Below are 18296 nucleotides of genomic sequence, written 5' to 3' on the forward strand. Positions count from 1 at the left end.
TGAGTGAGTCATCTATTGAGAACACATGGATGGTTTTCGTGTCCTCGTTGCTTGGTGGGCGCTTAGGATCTGAGTGCTTCTGAAAAATACACCTACTCCAGTGATGTTGTTTTTGCTTCACACATGGCTGGAAAAACAACCGCACTGTTTAGAGTGTGGTGTCACATCTGCTTGCTACGGCAGTATTCCTTATTAATGATAGAATACATCATATTGTCATGTTGTGTACGGACTGTGAAGTCCACTGAAACAAATGGCTATATGTGATATTTTGCTATAAATAGCAAATGGTTGTTAATCCTCAAGAAAACACTTAAAGAAAACTATTTGGGGGAATATCCTTATGCATTTCCCTACCGAGGGTTACATGAGAAGACTGAAAAATAGGAAGCTATATCCAGCAACCAGGTTACCTTAGTTTAGCGTTCAAAGCAATTCGCATAGCTCTGTCTTAAAGTCAGAGAATCAGCCTCCTAATTCCTCCTAATCTCAAAAAATAAGTGAAGCACAATAATAACAAAACAATGTGACAACAATAAATTAGTAATTATTAAGTAAATTAATAACACTGTCCAAGTGTAAATTAGTTAACCTTTGGACAGAGCCTTGCTAGCTGTTTCTCCTCTGTCTCCACTTGTTAAAATAAGCAATCTGGGAACTGGAAGTATCTTAATTTTTTTGACTGGCATGAGAGACTGTTATCTATTTTCTCATCTTACTCTCAGCAAAAAGGAAAACAGGTGTACATCCCAAAAACTATTCCTTTACATGTCAAAGTCCTGATGTTTCTCCTGGGACTGAAATATTGAACAAAGGCACAGTTAACAGTATGTTTTAGTACCTGCCTAAATACCGCACATGCTGTTTTTCAGGGGTTACTATGTGGTGGTGGTGCCACTGAAGAAGCAGAGAGGAGGCAAGTTCCAGAATCCCTGGGAAGAGCCAGACCAGATGAACCTGGATGAGGTGAGAGATTCAGCAGACGTGAGATTATACAGCAATAAATATGTCATCGTCATCAGCTGTTTAGATAGATCATCAGTTCTTATTAACAAAACTCAGACAGTAGTCGTGAATGGTTGAGAATCTGAAGCAGTTTTCATTTCCACTGGCTCAACAAAGGCTTGTTTCCCCTTAATTTGCTGTTGACTGTCCTAGTAAATATAAAAATCTTATTGATAACAACAGTTATTATGTCTCTCCTCAATCAGTCAGATCAAACCCAAAATGCAAGCATTTGTGGATGGGTGCGACATATCTTTTTTTTTACTTTTTTTTTTTAAAGTAACCCAAACCATAATCATATCGAAACACAAATGTTTTCCAACATTCATTCCAACAAATACTTGGGAGGACATATTTGGTGACTCACAGAAGTCCTTGTGAAAAAAGCTCTTCAGCGTCTGTACTGCCTACATACAATTAAACTCCTTTGTCGAAGGGCAGAGCATTTTGACATGACTTTATTGTTCTTTTCTCAGAAGTATTAGAACTGTTAAGTGTATTTTCTGGCTTACATTCTTTTGGCAAAAAGACAAGAACGGATGCCAAAAGGTGCCAAACCGCTGCTTTGAAATGATCAGCAAAACACAAAAGATCTTAAGTACAGAGTTTATGTGCAGAGGCACCTAAAATAGCTTAGAAGACTATTTCCGATCCCACATGTGATCTCTATGGCTACTTTAAGCTACAGAAGCCATTAGACTTGTGAACATCCACTGTTGTAGAAATGGTCCATTTATCACGGTGTTTGGACTGTACAACTTTTGGATATTGTTGGCTGCTGCCATTTATCATCATCTATTTCAACTCTTTCTAACATGTGTATTTGCATTTCTTTTAAAATTGTTTTTATGCATCTAAAATAATTGTCGATTTGCATACCCTTTGTTTGAAAACGTGTTTGCCTCATATGCTTGATGCACAAATAAATTGAATTTTCGAGTCAACTAAACAAAGAATGGGGCTAATGTTTACTGGCAGGGCTGGTTCACCTCAGTTGTATCAGACTATTTGTGTATTATTATGAGAAAGTAGATGGCCTGGCAATCTATTGCCTGTTCAATCCCAATGTTTTTCCCCAACATTTCCCATGTAATTCCAGTTCCTGCCTTTCTGCCAGAGACTTCATCACCTCATTACGCTGTTCTGAAAGCGCAATCATCTGTCTGAGATTAGTTTCCATTGAGCTTTTTTATGGTGTCCACTGTCTTAATGGATAAATGAGGTTGCCATTCAGTTGATGATGAAGACATTTGTGCTGAGGTGATAAGGCTCTAGACAGTTCATTGTTCCTTCACTGATGAGGGTTTTTATGTTGGATAAAATTGCCAAAACTACCCTTTTTTCCCCAATGAAAATACAGTCTCCAAATATTCAACTAGGCAAAAAGACCACTTTGAGGCTTTTACTGTATCAGACACATTCGAATTGTGGATGTGCACTGTGGCTAATGGCTTTTGGTGTTAAACTTTGTTTGAACTTAACATAGATGAGATGACCTACCATTTGATGCCTTTGTCCATACTTTGTATAATCTCATTCCCTCTTTCAAACTCTCTGTTACTTTTGTTTAATTTCCTGTCTACCCATCCTCTGCTTTTCTTCCTGTGTAGCTCCTGAAAGAGATCAACAGAACTAGTGTCAGTCGTGCCCTGCGCGTTCGCAGACAGGCTGGCCAATCAGATCCTCGTGCGTACGTCAGCGCTCACTTTAAGACCCTCCCCCTGGAGTTCACGCTCGGCGACGGGCGAAACTACGGAGACTTCCGCAACCGTCCGCTGCTGAACGGACAGGAGTACGTTTTCTTTGTTCTCGCACTGCTGGACCTCTCTGAGAATGTGAGTAAAAAAAAAGAAACGGAAACATTTAGTCCATCTAAGCGCAGTTTTGTCTAATTTGTTTCAAATGTTCTTTTATTGAAAGCATTTTATCGTGCATAAGTCTTGACATTTATTCACAATAGGGAACGACTTAAATTAGACATTTTTGGGATTTTTTCCAAATCATAGAATTGAGTAACGACAAGGTCAAAAGGGAAAAAAATAGAGGAGAAAAATATATATACATTATATACAGTATTACACCTGTCTAACCGCCCATCCAACACTACTTGGGATTGTTGTGTTTATGTCCAATATGAACGTTGATCGAGAAACAAAGTAAAAATATGTTTGATAATTGTTTAAGTTTATCACGGTAGATATAGTACTAGGTGTAATGTATCTGTTCATTCTTAAATCCACCGCCTCACAGGAATAAATTCAGCTCCCAGTTTTGTCTAATTTGTATTTGAAAAAAATAAATAAAACAGCGTTCCTTCCTCCAGACTATGTACGCCACGAGCCCTTACTCTGATCCTGTGACCTCTTCGGACGTGGATCCTCAGCCCATTGTTGATGAAGAAGAGGGTTTGCTGTGGGTGGTGGGGCCTGTCCTTGCTGTCATCTTCATTGTCTGCATCGTCATCGCCATTCTCCTCTTCAAGAGGTAAGGACGGCAAAAGATTTAAGACTTTAGGTTGAAAACTGGATAAAGATTGTCAGAGAAAATAAAGGGAGAGAGGTTGAGTAGGTTGGTACCCTTCTGTGTGTTAAAATCTAAATATGTTTTGGACAGAATAATATATTCCGCCGATATTTTTAATATATTCCTTTCCTGAAGTTAGACCGCTCTATCTCAAGCAGCAGTTCTCCAATCGCCCTTTGACAGAGCAAAGTCATAAACAAGAAATAATGGTTATCGCTCAGACAGGTGTGCAAAATGTATAATCCTCCAAATGTTTTAACTGGACTATTGCTTTAAGGCACAGGGTTTTGGCCTGCGTTAGGATGAAAAATAGTCTGGATCTACACTTCTGATGAATCCAAACATGTTTTCATTAACTCAGAAAAAAGCTGAGTCTGAGCAAAGCCCAGTAAGATGTTATTTCAGAATGTTTTCTAAAAAAAAATGGAAAACTGTTAAACTAATCACCTCTGGGTTTAACTCATGAAGTTCTCTCAGAAATGTAATTGCGTTTCCTGTAATCTTCCCTTTGAATCTATAGTACTGTATATAAATGGAGCAAAGTTAGCTAACGTAACCAATAGGGGAAGATAAACCCTATCAACCGTTAGAATAGTTGATGATAATCATCTGTTCTTCTGGCTAGAGCTTTGTTAATACACAAGAATAATTGCTGTTACTGATGTGGCATTACAAAATTGTCAACCTTGGTGCTAACAATCCACAGTTCATACCCCTTGGAGTGTAAGCCATTAATTTCTCACTTTTGGGGGAGTAGCACTATGCAACATACATGTTCCAGTATTAAACGGTGGATGTCACGGTCAGAAGGGGTGGTGGGAGATAGGGGTAAGGGGAAGAGTTTTTTTTAGTCATTTCCATTTATATATGCGCTGATTGCCTTTGTGTCTATATAGGCGGTGGTACTTAACATTGTAATAAAAAAACTGATTTGTTTTACTGAGAGGGACAGAGCGATGAGTTCAGCATTGCTTCAGTCCCTGATGTTTGTTGACCAGACACTAATGTTATTCATCCTTGTCTATACTTCTACCTGCTCTTCTCCCTGTTTGGATCCAGCAAACCTGACAGGTAAACAAACTCTACCTATTACCATTTCCTCTGTCCTAGATAAAGAGGGGTATTTGCCTTGAGAAAGCCTTTGCAAAGAAGGCTTTTAGATAATGGATCCCAGAAGAGTCGGGATTAGCTCAATGTTTCTTTGATGACTGCATTGTGACCTACAGTATAGAGTGTACTGACTTAATTGCACACTGGAACGCATACGATGCAACCAGCCAGTGCTCTGGTTGATTACATAAGGCATATTCATCCAGTGGTATAGGGAATAATGGCTGCTGCAGTGCATGAATTAGTGAATGTGAATTATTTGAACTAAAAGATAGTGTGTGAAAAGAACATGTCACTTTTAACTTGAATTTGAAACAAAAGCTTCCTGAAAATTGCTTGTCAATATCCAAGAAGCTATTTTGTGTGTCTTTTTTCTCACTAGGTTAATATATGCTTTACACTGATCTATTTATTTAACATAAATCCATACAATGTATGGGAGCTGTGCCTAATTTTACAAAAAAAATGTTTTACCAGATTCAGTTTTTTAAGGATTCAATTCAGGTAGGGTTGCCTGTAAACCCTGCGTTGTTGATCTGTTATTCCAGGAAAAGGGCAGAGGCCGAAGGCAGGAAGGGCAGTTTCCCCTGCAGCAAAGCCATGTCATCCCACCATCCCACTGATCCTGTGGAGCTGCGCAGAATCAACTTCCAGACTCCAGGTAAACAAAGACTGTGCAAATACAGACAGAGAAAAACTGGGTGTAGTAGTTTGATGTGCGATTTCCAACGTATGGGGCTGTATTTACAAGATTAACCGTGGTGTTGTTTTACCTTTTCAGCCTACCGTGTATCAGTGTACCGTGGTTATCAGCGTTTGTCAAGTTAGTTGGTCTTAGTCAGCAATAGATCTTTCTCTCCTTTCTGCTGTCATCCTTCTCCCTTTTACCACTTTCTCTTCCTCTCTCTCTCTCTCTCTCTCTCATCTTCATGCTAACTAACCTTCCATCCCATTTAGGATGAAGCTACTCCAATTGACAACATTTCATAAAAAAAATGCCTCTGGAATACTTCTTCTTATATATACTTATTATTTTCATGCTAAATGTTTAACCGCCTGTGTCATATTCTTTTGTTGTTGTAATTTTTTTTTTTTAATCTTCACCAGCAGTGTGCAAATCCTCCGAGGACATGTTACTGTGCCTCAGTAACTTTCACAACACGCACATTGTTCTTTGCCGTCTGCCTGGAGACAAAATGGTCACTTGACAAAAAAATATATAAATAAAAACACTTCCATTCGCTTCCTCCACTAACCGCGGACAGAACACTAAACGACACATCCTCTGACTATTTAACATTTTCCTCTGAAAGAGTTCAGCCGTACATGTTTACAAATGGCCTCTTTTTTTCCATTTTCTGTGCTCGGCAGGCATGGCGAGTCACCCGCCTGTCCCCATCTCTGAGCTGGCAGATCACATCGAGCGCCTCAAGGCAAACGACAATCTCAAGTTCTCTCAAGAGTACGAGGTAGGAATGCTGATTATCTTTATTCCCAAGATCTCTCAACTTGAGAACTGTTGCTGTTTTTAATGCAGACACACACGTATATATGGTATCATAATTTTTCTTTTTCTCAGATTCAATGTCAATGGTGAACTCAATAGATTGATCCTTGCCGTTATGTTTCATTTTGATCTTCATAGACGATGCGAGATAAAGCAAATTTCCTCTCTGTACTGTCTTGTTGTTATCTATACAAATATAGGGGGGGTGGGAATGGAAATGGCAACCTCAAAGAGAGTTTCCTTACAGCCAGATGGTTATCAAGCACCTCATTTCTACGCTCTGGTGTTGGCAAGGGAGAGAAACGGAGATAGAAAAATGAAGAGTGCAGACTCGCCAAGAAGAGATAGCAAGTGTTCTCTGCATAAAATAAAATAAAGACGCTGCTTGATTAGTTTCCTCCAACTTGCAGCACAGTTAATGTGGAACCAAAAAAAAGGCATTGGAGATAACAATGCGCCTGGACTTGCTGTGTCTAACTGGGTTGCTATAATAATAATACGGGAAAAAAACTCATCAGTGGAAATATTTCCCAACATTCTGGCCGTGTAGCAAATAGACTTAGCATTACAATGAGCTCCACAGAGAGCTATTAAAGGGGTATACAAAGGTTTTTCTTTTCCTCTTTTGCGGAAAAAAGAAGAAGAAAAAAACTCCCAAAACAAATCAGTTTAGACCGGCGGCCCTCTGGGTGAAGAAGGAGACATAAGGCTCTAATTGGCTACCACAAGAGAGAGACCAATTGTGCGCGACGGATATACGTATACATAAGGAAGGCAAGGGCCCATTATGCAAAGAGTAGAAAAACAGAGCGTGGGGGTTTTTGGGGGGCGAAAAAGGCATTGGGAGAGAGAGAGGATAAAGGAGGGTGGGAGAGACAGTGAGGGAGACGCCGTATGTAATTGTGGTGTGAGTTTGAACCCCTCCATTGAGCCTCACATTCTCTCTGCATGACTGTGCGCTTTGTTCGGTACTGAAACCCCTTAACGAGGGAACGAGAGAGATGGATGGAGGAGGGATTGAGAGAGAGAGAGAGAGAGGCCAGAAATGATTGCGGTGTAATAATCAGACACACATGATGAACCAGCCTCCAACACACACACACACACACACACACACACACACACACACACACACACACACACACACACACACACACACACACACACACACACACACACACACACATACACACACATACGTGCCTGCACTCCTCCAGTACCACACTACTGTCCATTTTTTCCCCAACCAAACCATAATTATGTGTCGTAAAATATTCAGAAATGCTAAATTGCTCTGGCTTTCTATTTCTCTCTCTCTCCTCTCCTTCCTCTCCATTGACAGCCTCCATAATGACCTCACGTCTGCCTATCCCAGCTAACAGCAGTGGTTTACACTGTAATTACCCTCCAGGAACTTAATGTGTTGGTCTAACACAACCATCCTTTCTCTCCCAGAGGAATTTATTATGCTTTTCTCATCTTTCTCTGTTAGCAATTTTAAAAAAAAATCATCTTTTTTTTTTGTTGCAGAAAGCGGAAAGTCCCGTCATCACGGTTGTTTCTTGAAACGGGATATCACATTTGCCGTCATTCCCCGTCCAAGTTCAATAATGCCTAGTTAATTTTCAATTTGTTTGTGGTTTTTAATGGTGGGGTTTTGATGTAGAGGCATTGGACAATTCCTGTAATCTCACATTCATAGATTTGTCCGGTTCTTGCTTTCAAAATACTATTTTCTGTATTTCGAGGCAGTTTTTAGGAGATAACCACATCTCTGCCAATACTCAGTTTTGAGTGGGAATGCTTGCATGGTGATATTCGAGAATAAGGCATACAGGGGTTAGAAAATGGCACACTACACTGTTTCACGCTTTTTTGGCAAGTGAGCTCTGATTGATCAATAATAACAATTTAAATCGGCATCTCAAGCAAAATAAAAAGTTTTCTTTTCCACAATGTCAACTAGAAAGTTACTGACATTCCACATGCTGATATGACCACTATAATTGAAGTTAAGTTTTTGATCCATGCATTACAATCTAAAGGTCTCTAAACAAATGCAATGCTGTCCTCTTCAGTTATTTCCTTGTTAATGTCTGGTATTTTGTGACTTGTAGTCAGTGGACCCCGGTCAGCAGTTCACATGGGAGAACTCCAACTTGGAGGTCAACAAGCCGAAGAACCGCTACGCTAACGTCATTGCCTATGATCACTCCAGGGTCATACTCTCCAGCATTGAGGGTAAGACACGCTGCCAGAATGTGTGTTTGTGCGTGTGTGTGCGCAAGTGTCTCTGTGCTGTCCATCTTTTCTGAGGACACACTCGCGGTTGAGGACATTTTTTAGGAAGTGAGGGCATTTTGGTCACTTTCTTCCTTTTTTAAAGGGCTATTTGATGTTTATGACTTTTTGGTTTCCAGGTTAGAGTTAGGGGAAAGGCCTTAGAATGGGTGAGTAGTTGTTATGGTTAATGTTAGGGAACAGATTATGCGCAATTAGACGTCATCGCAAGTAGGGCCTATAGTGTAGTACATACAGTACATGTGTATCTGAATGGCTTTGTGTGTGAAAGAGCTGCTATCCATGAGGGACAGGATATTAATATTTTAAAGATGTTTCCTTGCCAGTTCCCTTACAACACTTACAAAGTGCTATATGCTTGCATCAGCCATTTCATGATTCAAACAAACTGCCCTTTATACCCGCTGTGTTACAATATCATGGAATACTTTTTAATGTCCATGGTGATAAATTAGTCTCTTCCTTAATTTTCCGGTTATGTTATATATATATATTTAACGGTGTACCTATTTCACTGGATGTGGTCTTTTTAAACCCTCTTAAAATGAGAAGAGAAAATATCCTCTCAGTCCTGTTTCTCAGTGTGCGTTTTGAAACGCACTCACCCACCTCAGCTGGGAAAGACCTGAGGCGGAGAAACTGGCAGCTCCGATGTGGAGAGAGGGAGACAGTGGGAGGCCAAGCCCAAACAGATGAGCCTTATCTGGGCAGAGCATGTGTGAGCAGCCCCCGCCTGTCCTGGAGCTCTGGCTGTCTGTCTTTCTTTCAGCTTAGAAAACACATATACACTTGAGCAGCGGCAAACCCACAAAAGCACACACACACACTTACTCTAGTATAGATTTAAAACACATGCACAGAATGTGCAAAAGCACAGATATGCACTTTTGCTCCCAGTCGCGTCCACGCATGCTCATAAATAGACACTTTATGCAAAGCCATTGTAGCCACCAAATGAGTGTGTGTGTGTGTGTCTGTGTGTCTGTGTGTCTGTGTCTGTGTGTGTGTGTGCACGTGCGTGTTTGTTTTATCTGCACAGTGCTTCTGCTTCAGTCCCTTGAAATAAAGTAGCACATTTAGCCAATGCTTTGCCAGACTGAGGTCGATAAACATATGTTGAGAGTCTTCTTACCGTCTGTCCCCATCCCATTTGAAATACGTTGTATAAACACCCAGTGCCCCTCTGTCATTTAAGTGAATGATTGTGTGTGTGTGTGTGTGTGTGTGTTTGTACGCACGCAACGGTGTATAATGGTTCTTCACGGGTGTTACTGGACTGAAAAAGCCTTCAAGAAGAGTGACTCAGCCCCAGGACTTCCTTCTTGTCGGGATTCTAATGTCTGCTCATCAACTTCAATCTTTTTTTAAGTATAAACTGCCGTCAGACGACTCAAATGGAGTTTTGTGTGTCCTACTTCGGCATGAATCGGGTCACGTCCTAATGCACTCGTGTGTATGCCTTTGTGTGTACTTTAGCTGTTCTGATGTATGTGTGCATGTTTGAGCCATGACTCAGTGGTTTTCGGGATTATGGTATTAGGCCCCAGATGAGCAGGACTGATCCCAAATCAAACACACACAGACTCTGTCTCTCACGTCACACACAAACACACACACACACACACACATACACACAATCCCTTCCAGGACAAGCAGTGTCAGCCCAGTTTTACACAGAAACGGCCTTGCAGTCATATTGCCATTCAAAGCTGCACATCCAGAGTATACTCAGATTAGGCCCGTGATCGTGTTAGCATGTATTATAAAACAAGACGGCTGAACCAGAGGACGCTTGGCCCTGTGAAAACATTAGTCTCCCTACAGTGACCTCAGATGATCCGCTGACTTTTATTACCAGGACATGAACCTGCTTTCAGGGCTTTCAATAGACTTTGAATAATCCATATAGATTATTCCACAGTGAATCAGAGTATGAATAAGGTCTGATCTGCGGAGAAAATTACAAGGACAGAGAATGTTCCCATGTGATCAGTACAGTCCCATTCGACCCTCATGCCATTCATCATTCATATGATGCAGTGTGGAAAGGCACCAACAACCAGAATTTAAGAGTCAGTTTCGTTGTCTACTTCACCCGCCTAATTCCTCTCTGTTTATTCTCCCCTTTCTCTCCAACCGCCACCCATCACAATTCATTCACACACATTTATTTTCATTCTTTTCCACATTATGCAGGTGTCCCAGGCAGTGACTACATCAACGCTAACTATATCGATGGCTACCGCCGTCAGAATGCCTATATCGCCACTCAGGGATCTCTGCCTGAGACCTTCGGAGAATTCTGGCGGATGGTGTGGGAGCAGCACACGGCCAACATTATAATGATGACCAAGCTGGAGGAGAAGTCACGGGTAAGAAAAGAAGGCAATGGGATAACGTGAACGTAACGGACCGCCAATGAGGTAGCACAGCGCTGGGCAAACACAATACTGATGCTCAGGAGAAGAGGGTGGAATGACATGGAATCAGGATAGGTCACTTTGGAAAGGGGCACATTTTAAACTATAGTCAGTGCGTAACTTCTGCATATAAATGAATGTCTGTTACGTTCAAGCCATTGCTCAACAAGATGACACAAAGTTAATTCAGCCTTTTAGTTGTCCATTCAACAGAAGTTACACACTATAGCTTTAAGATGTGGATGGGATAGACTACAGGTACTGTAGCGTAGGATTGCACAGAACACAAGATCAAGTGGAGTGAATGGTATTTGCTGTCATAAGTATAGGATAGGCTAAGGTATAAAATACATGTAAGAATTAAAAAAGGTAGGGTATGCAGGATACACATTATTTCCACCCAAACCTGTTGCACTAGCACTCAAAGTGGTTAGCATGACCTTTGATGTTGTCCAAAGGAAAACAGATGGATGTTTGACCATACCGGGTTTTTTTTTCAAGGTGAATATTGAATAAATACAACATACTTTTAAAAGTTTTATGGAAAGCAATAAATGGTAACACTTTATAATAACTATCCGTTGTAACTCGTTAATAGATCATTAGTAAACTCTTAATTAATGATTATTAATGATTTGTTAAGTGTGTGTTAGCAGTTTGTTAAGGATTTATAACAATGGTAGATAGTTAATAGCTTAATAATTGAATCAGTTCATCTGGGAGGTAATCCGAGATTAACTGATCACGTCACGTTCAAGTCCATGGCATGCACAGTGTGTATTGAGTTTATTTAAAAATATTTGAAAATGGGGCTGCCCTCAGTTGCCCATGCACTGTGTATAGTCTATAGCCTATTTCAGCCTCGTCGGTATCTCGGATTACCTCCCAGATGAACTGATTCAATTATTAAGCTATTAACTATCTACCATTGTTATAAATCCTTAACAAACTGCTAACAAACACTTAACAAATCATTAATTAAGAGTTTACTAATGATCTATTAACAAGTTACAACGGATAGTTATTATAAAGTGTTACCCAATAAATATTTCAAATGTAAAGCTTTAAAAGTGTGGCAGAGCTTTATAGTGCTTTAAACCTTTTTGGTTCACTGTACCTGTAGCAGTCTCTGCTTTTCAAATGTTTTTTTTCAGGGAATGTTGTTGAGCTCAGCAGCTCTCAAGAGCAGCAGCAGTGTTATGTAGTGTGACGTTCAAAAGGATGTTCCACTGCCAGCACAGAAAAAGAACCATAATGCAGGAAGGTTTAGAGAAGAAAAATATGTTAGGATACGGAAGACATGGCTACCATAGGTAATAGAAGAGCAGGTCTGAGCTTGATTAAAAACAGTAAGAGACCAGATAGAGGTGAAAAGAGCTAGATCATTTTTTAAGGTAAAATTACAGCAAATCAAGAGTAATAAAGCACATTTAGGTGAGAATTGAATACTGGCCAAATAGAATTGGATGTGGTTGCTTTGGCAGTAGTGAGGAGGTATTAAGACCGCTGCAGGGCAATGCAAAACGTTCATTTCTAGAGCATGTTGACAGACTGTAGAGTCCAGATGGATTCAACAGAACAGCACAGACAATGAGGGGACGATGGAAAGAGCCAGGACACGTCATGTAGTCCAAGAAATTGTCAAATAAACCAAAAAGCAGCGGATATCATTACAGTGACCAAAAAGTGCTACGGTTCAGTTAGAAGTTAGTGGTTGCCTGTAGTTGACGTGGAAGGAATACAGTAGAATAGAATACAGTTGAATGATGAGCACGAGCTAGGGGGAGCGACTACATGTACAGCTACAATTGGGGGGCAGTTAATGAATTTGAAAATCACTTAGCTTCAAGGCATTTTGCTGTTGTGAACAGAATATGCGCTTGAGTAAAAAATGCAATGTAATGAGAATGTCACATTTGAATAAAAATGAACAAGAGTTGCTTGAGGTATGAATCACGATTAAGCGCTAACCAATTATGTCCAGCACCCTGTTCAGTAAATGATCCTTTCCTCTCATCCGTGCTTATTTCCCTCCTACTAACCTGTGTCTTTGTGTTCAAAACTCTGTTTCCTTTTCAACCTTTTTCCAACTGTCTCTGTTGTGTCTGTTTGACCCTCAGATGCCCTCTTATTTCTTCTCTAAGGCAAGACCTCTCTTTCTCTCTCCTTTTGCTAATCCCTTTTTAAAATGCAACCTCACCTCACATGGTTTTCTCCTTTACCTTTTCCCCCACCTTCAGTGCCCCTTTTCTCTTATTTCCCCTCCCCTCACCCCCTCCTCTTTTTCAGTGCAATATTTAGTGCATTGAGTGAGAATGCAGAATTGTTTTCCGCTCATCACAAGGCGCTCGCAGTTAACTCAGTCTGAAAAGGGTTTTTATTTTAACCACTGCAGTTCAGAAACTGTGCACATAAATGTTCACAGTTTTGCATGAGAACACCCACAACAGTTTTTCTCTGTTTTAATGTCTAGTGTCTTTGCAGTATAAGAATGACTCATTAAAGATTTTTTTTTAAATGTTTACACATTGGCTACATCATCACAAGGACTTGTATGAAAACCTATTTAGTTCAACTTCATATTCACTACAGAGTGCAGGACTGCCGTACGCACAATCGTAAGCAGTCGGCTTCTACTGTCTCGTAAACATGATGAACCTTTAGTTAATTAATTGCTGCTTGGCTTTAACTTCTCTAAATTCAATAAAGTAGTTACACCCATTATGCAACAATGAAAATGTTCAATTTGAATATCCTTAGCTGTTTATTGTCAGCCTACTGCCTCCATAGCTGCTGTTTGGGGGAGAGTGGGCTGCTTATGGGAGAAGATGATTTAATCTCATTTAACACCTCTCAACATTATGCCATTATGCGTTTGTGCATTAACAACACAGATGATCACAGATGGTCCCACTGTAGAAATCTTGCCAACAATCTTTCTTTTTAGCACCAATCAAACCTCACAAGAGCAGGACGCAGTAATGCCCATATATCAACGGGGTGAAATAATAGTCTTCACAGCAGGCATTTACCGCGATCCTGTTTAGTCTTTGGCAGTGGTCTGGCCCCCCTACGTGGACGACCATTCTTGTCCCCACAGTGTCTCAAGGTCTGGTGGGAAAACAACAGTTGAAAAGCTGTAATTACAGCCTGAACGTCCCGGGCCAAAACGCATAATCCCCAGTCTGGAGCAGTGGAATGCAGAGCGAGAGCTGAGCTGAGCTCCCTGCTGTCTTTGATGTGAGGACTGGAGGGATCAGCAAATAACGTTTGGTTTGGCCTGATTCTGCCAAGGCCCCCCACTCCCCGCAGCTTCACCATCCTCTTTGTTTCCTCTCTCCTCTGTGGTCTGCTCTGAGGCTGGGCTGAAGAACTACAAATATGACTGCATTATATTGGGGGGGATTGAAGTTTGTTTTGCTGGTTTGGAATGCTGGGATTTTATGTAGTTTTTGAGGGATTTGTGAGGTATGAATTGAGGGAAATGTAAAGCTTCAAATGTAGGGGGGGGGGGGGTGAACTTTAGGTTAACTGATCCAGCTCTGTAGTAGAGCTTTTTGAAAGCCCCAGCAACCTATGGAAATCACAGGCCACACAGCAGTCGTAAGAAATTATAAAATACACCCCAGAAAAGCAGCTCTTTTTCTCTCCTGTCGGTCTCTCTCTCTCTCTCTCTCTCTCTCTCTCTCTCTCTCTCTCTCTCTCTCTCTCTCTCTCTCTCTCTCTCTCTGTCACTTTTCACGCACTTACTAAAACCTCCTCACAAGCCTGGTTGTTGGTAAAAGTCGCATCATTGTCTCCACTCTCTCACTGACCTGCCTCAACACTCAACAGCCTTTGTACACGTTCACACACACACACACACACACACCCAAAGTCAACAGTATCTTTCTCCCAACTGTTCTGCATATCTCACAGCTTCTCCCCTCTTCCCCTTGTAGGTGAAGTGTGATCAGTACTGGCCAACGCGGGGCACGGAGACCTACGGCCTCATCCAGGTCACTCTGCTGGACACAGTGGAGCTGGCCACCTACTCCGTCAGAACCTTCGCTCTTTATAAGGTAAACAACATGGCGTGTGCAGTGGAGCGTAATGGGGCCGTGTGCCTGCTTGTATTGATGTGCTTCAATATTTATGCTTTACTAGTATGGGCCGTGTGTGCTCGATGCTGCTGAGGCCATGTCACATTTTGCACATGAGTATGCCCAGTGCCTGTATACTTGTGACCCAACATGACAAAACAACAGCAATGGTAACAGAATTACAGAGAAGAAAAGTATAGAAAGACACAGACAAAAACATTGTTGGTTTTGGTCTTTCATGGGACAACATATACACAAATATAGATTAACAGCAGCTCGATGATGAATAAAATAACCGTTCCATGTCATTCTCTAGTTTGATGAATAGAGAAACACTGGTTTGGTCAGTCTATTTATTAAGGTGTGCACAATTCTACCCAATAGTGGCTGCATAGGTTTAACTTGACATAAACACGGTATTAGAGAGGGGCATTTAGGCTTTACTTAGCTTTACAGTCTTAAAAACAGAATCCATTCTCCATCAAGCGTATCTCAAGAAAATTGAGACACCCCAGGATCTTCTCATCTTTACGACAAGAGAGTTTTTAACTACTCTTACGTAGAAGAGTGACAGGTTACAGGGACCCTTTTTGGGTTATCCGATGTATGACCTAACTCAGTGATTCAGTAGTTTACACATACATGTCATAGACATTCATCTAATGTTCTACCACATTGACCTTTAACACAATTTGTTTTCGCCTGTGTGTCCAGAGCGGCTCCAACGAGAAGCGTGAGGTTCGTCACTTCCAGTTCACAGCCTGGCCGGACCACGGTGTGCCCGAGCACCCCACCCCATTCCTGGCCTTTCTACGTAGAGTCAAAGCCTGCAACCCTCCAGATGCGGGACCTATGGTCGTCCATTGCAGGTGTGTGTGCTTTTTTTCTTTTCTTTTCTTCAGTGCTTCATCCAGGTTTTTTTGTCCGTTTCGTTCTTAAAATGTATCCTACCCAAAATTATTCCTAAAATCACCAAGGAAAAATAATCCAGTGGTCCCAGACCAAAAAGAAAACACATTTTGGTTCTAGATCGTGTGTCTGAGCTTGCATGAAACACTTATGTGTTATTTTGGGTTTCACTTGGCAGCATCATTCTCAAGAGCCTGGGAGTTTGTGAAAATCAACACCAAGTCCAAGAGCACTTGTATAAAAAAAAATCATTCATAGGTCCTGAACTGAAATGAGATTGACCTACCATTATGCAAACCACAAGATCATCCTCACTGGCTCAGACACCAGCATTCCTCCCTTAACAACCTCAAATCGTCTCTTAAGGTTTGACAGCAGCAGCAGCAGCCGCCATGCTGCCCAATTTTTTACATAAGCGGCCTTTCAGTGCAGTGTTTACTATTTATCGTTTAAGCTGGTTGAAGATCGGGGGTTCATAAGTTTACATTCAAATGAGCTGCTGTCTTAGCAGCAGGAGACTCATGCATCATTTGGACGAAGATTCTGGAAACTTGTCATTATGGTCTTGGCACAGCAGCGGTGAGCTCCCGGAGTGGAATGAAGCTGCCATTTGCTCATTCCAGAGAAAGAGAGGGAGAGAAGAAGATAGAGGGTAGCAGGGGGAATATGGAGCAGAAGCTCTCGGGAGGAGGAATTAGTGAGGTGTAGATGAGGAAGTGAAGAGAAAGGGATTGAGAGATGATTGAGTGGCAGAGTTAAGGAGGGACTCGGAGTTAGACGAGGCGATACGTGCATGAATGAGAGAGAAGCAGGTGAGGTCAAATCCAGGACGCTGTGAATGGAAATGATGGATTTGAGAAAAAGGAAATATGGAGAGAAAATGGAGTCTAAAAAAAAATATGAGAGGGAAAAAGTGTGGGGCCCCGGTGTGAGAGTGTTGGACGGATGCTTAGCGAGAAGATAAAGAGGGAGAGAGATGAGGGCGGTTGGGAGGAGCGGGGGGGCTGGGGGTGAAAAGGTTGGCAGGAGAGGAGCCACTCCTAATCTTCCGTAGCAGTCAGATGGAGGACCTAACAGGATTATCAGTCAAATTTAATTATGGTGGCAAGACTCCATCATAATGTGCCTTAACGTATCAACCAGCCTCTCTATCAAACAATGGGGCCCCCAAATCTCATTCCACCTGAACAACACACACACCGCACACTGATATTAATTTAACTATATAAAGAGGTTTTTCTATTCACTTCGCAGAAACTTGCTTGGTCAGGGTGTTTCACCATCCAGGTACCAGCGCAGCAAAAAATGGGAAGTGTTTGGGTGGGCTAGCTAAATGTATTATATTGTGTGATTGTATGTCGATAGGGAGAGAGGATATCTTCTTAATGCCAGTCAGGCGGTGAATGCTGCTGACTCATCGCTGATGTCAATTCTTTTTACGTCCTTTGTTGGAAATATTGCCAGCTGGCATCTTTGTGATACTTAGTTGATTTAGGCACAGGATGTAATCGCTTTTTTGCAATATGCAAAAGTGGACCAGGTTTTGAGGAGAGGACACGGCACATACTCAGGAAAATTGTTAGTTTGACAATTCGTACACCATGTTGTGTGGGGAAAATCTCATCGCCGCGCGTTTTTTGTGTTTGTTTTTTTCAGCGCTGGAGTTGGCCGCACCGGCTGCTTCATCGTGATTGACGGCATGGCGGAGCGAATCAAGCACGAGAAGACCCTGGACATATACGGCCATGTGACGCTAATGCGCTCCCAGAGGAACTACATGGTGCAGACAGAGGACCAGTACATCTTCATCCACGATGCACTGCTGGAGGCCGTCACCTGCGGGAACACTGAGGTCCCCGCCAGGAACCTCTTCTCCTACATCCAGAGGCTGACGCAGATCGAACCGGGAGAGAATGTCACTGGAATGGAGACAGAGTTCAAGGTGAGGACTAAAACACCACCACTTCCTTTGAGGACTCATTTGTACGATGGTTTATTAAACAAATTAATCCTAATGATGTGACACTCTGTAAGAGAGAATTACCATTTTCTTTGACCCCCTTCTCCACACAGATGGCCAGACATCAGGGTCAGCTACACAATATTAACCCTGTAATCTGATACAGTAGATATTTAGAGTGCCTTCTCACACTTCCTTTGGGATGGATCCGTGTCTAAAAGGTGGTCTCTTTAGCTACTGGTGCTGCATTCTGCTCCCATGACCAAAGTGCAGTATACGGTTACTCAAGGGCTTTGAGATGAAGGTGAAGCTGGTTACTGAGAAACCTCTGTTAACATGTGGAGGTCTCAACGTTGTGACTGTTGTATATAGTGAACAAAGTATTCTTACCAAAATAAGTACTTTGTCAATTTGTGTGGAAAACATTCTTATTTCCTTTCTTGTTGATTTAAGCAAGAAGATCGATTTCTCTTTCATGT

The 18296-nt window shown here is 41.6% G+C and overlaps 1 protein-coding gene across 1 annotated transcript in view; it reads left to right on the forward strand.

Annotated features, from left to right (window-relative positions):
* ptprdb (protein tyrosine phosphatase receptor type Db) overlaps positions 1-18296 on the forward strand; it is a 97704-nt gene that overhangs the window by 66596 nt on the left and 12812 nt on the right. Inside the window, exons 21-32 of the mRNA XM_080030039.1 lie at positions 873-966; positions 2616-2840; positions 3329-3489; positions 4588-4599; positions 5187-5299; positions 5420-5461; positions 6010-6107; positions 8263-8386; positions 10643-10818; positions 14808-14927; positions 15663-15817; positions 17514-17799. Of these exons, the coding sequence (XP_079886165.1) occupies positions 873-966; positions 2616-2840; positions 3329-3489; positions 4588-4599; positions 5187-5299; positions 5420-5461; positions 6010-6107; positions 8263-8386; positions 10643-10818; positions 14808-14927; positions 15663-15817; positions 17514-17799 (1606 nt within the window). The remainder of the gene's footprint in view (positions 1-872; positions 967-2615; positions 2841-3328; positions 3490-4587; positions 4600-5186; positions 5300-5419; positions 5462-6009; positions 6108-8262; positions 8387-10642; positions 10819-14807; positions 14928-15662; positions 15818-17513; positions 17800-18296) is intronic.

The sequence above is a fragment of the Ammodytes marinus genome (genome assembly GCF_949987685.1).
Source record: "Ammodytes marinus genome assembly, chromosome: 6".
Classification (NCBI taxonomy): domain Eukaryota; kingdom Metazoa; phylum Chordata; class Actinopteri; order Uranoscopiformes; family Ammodytidae; genus Ammodytes; species Ammodytes marinus.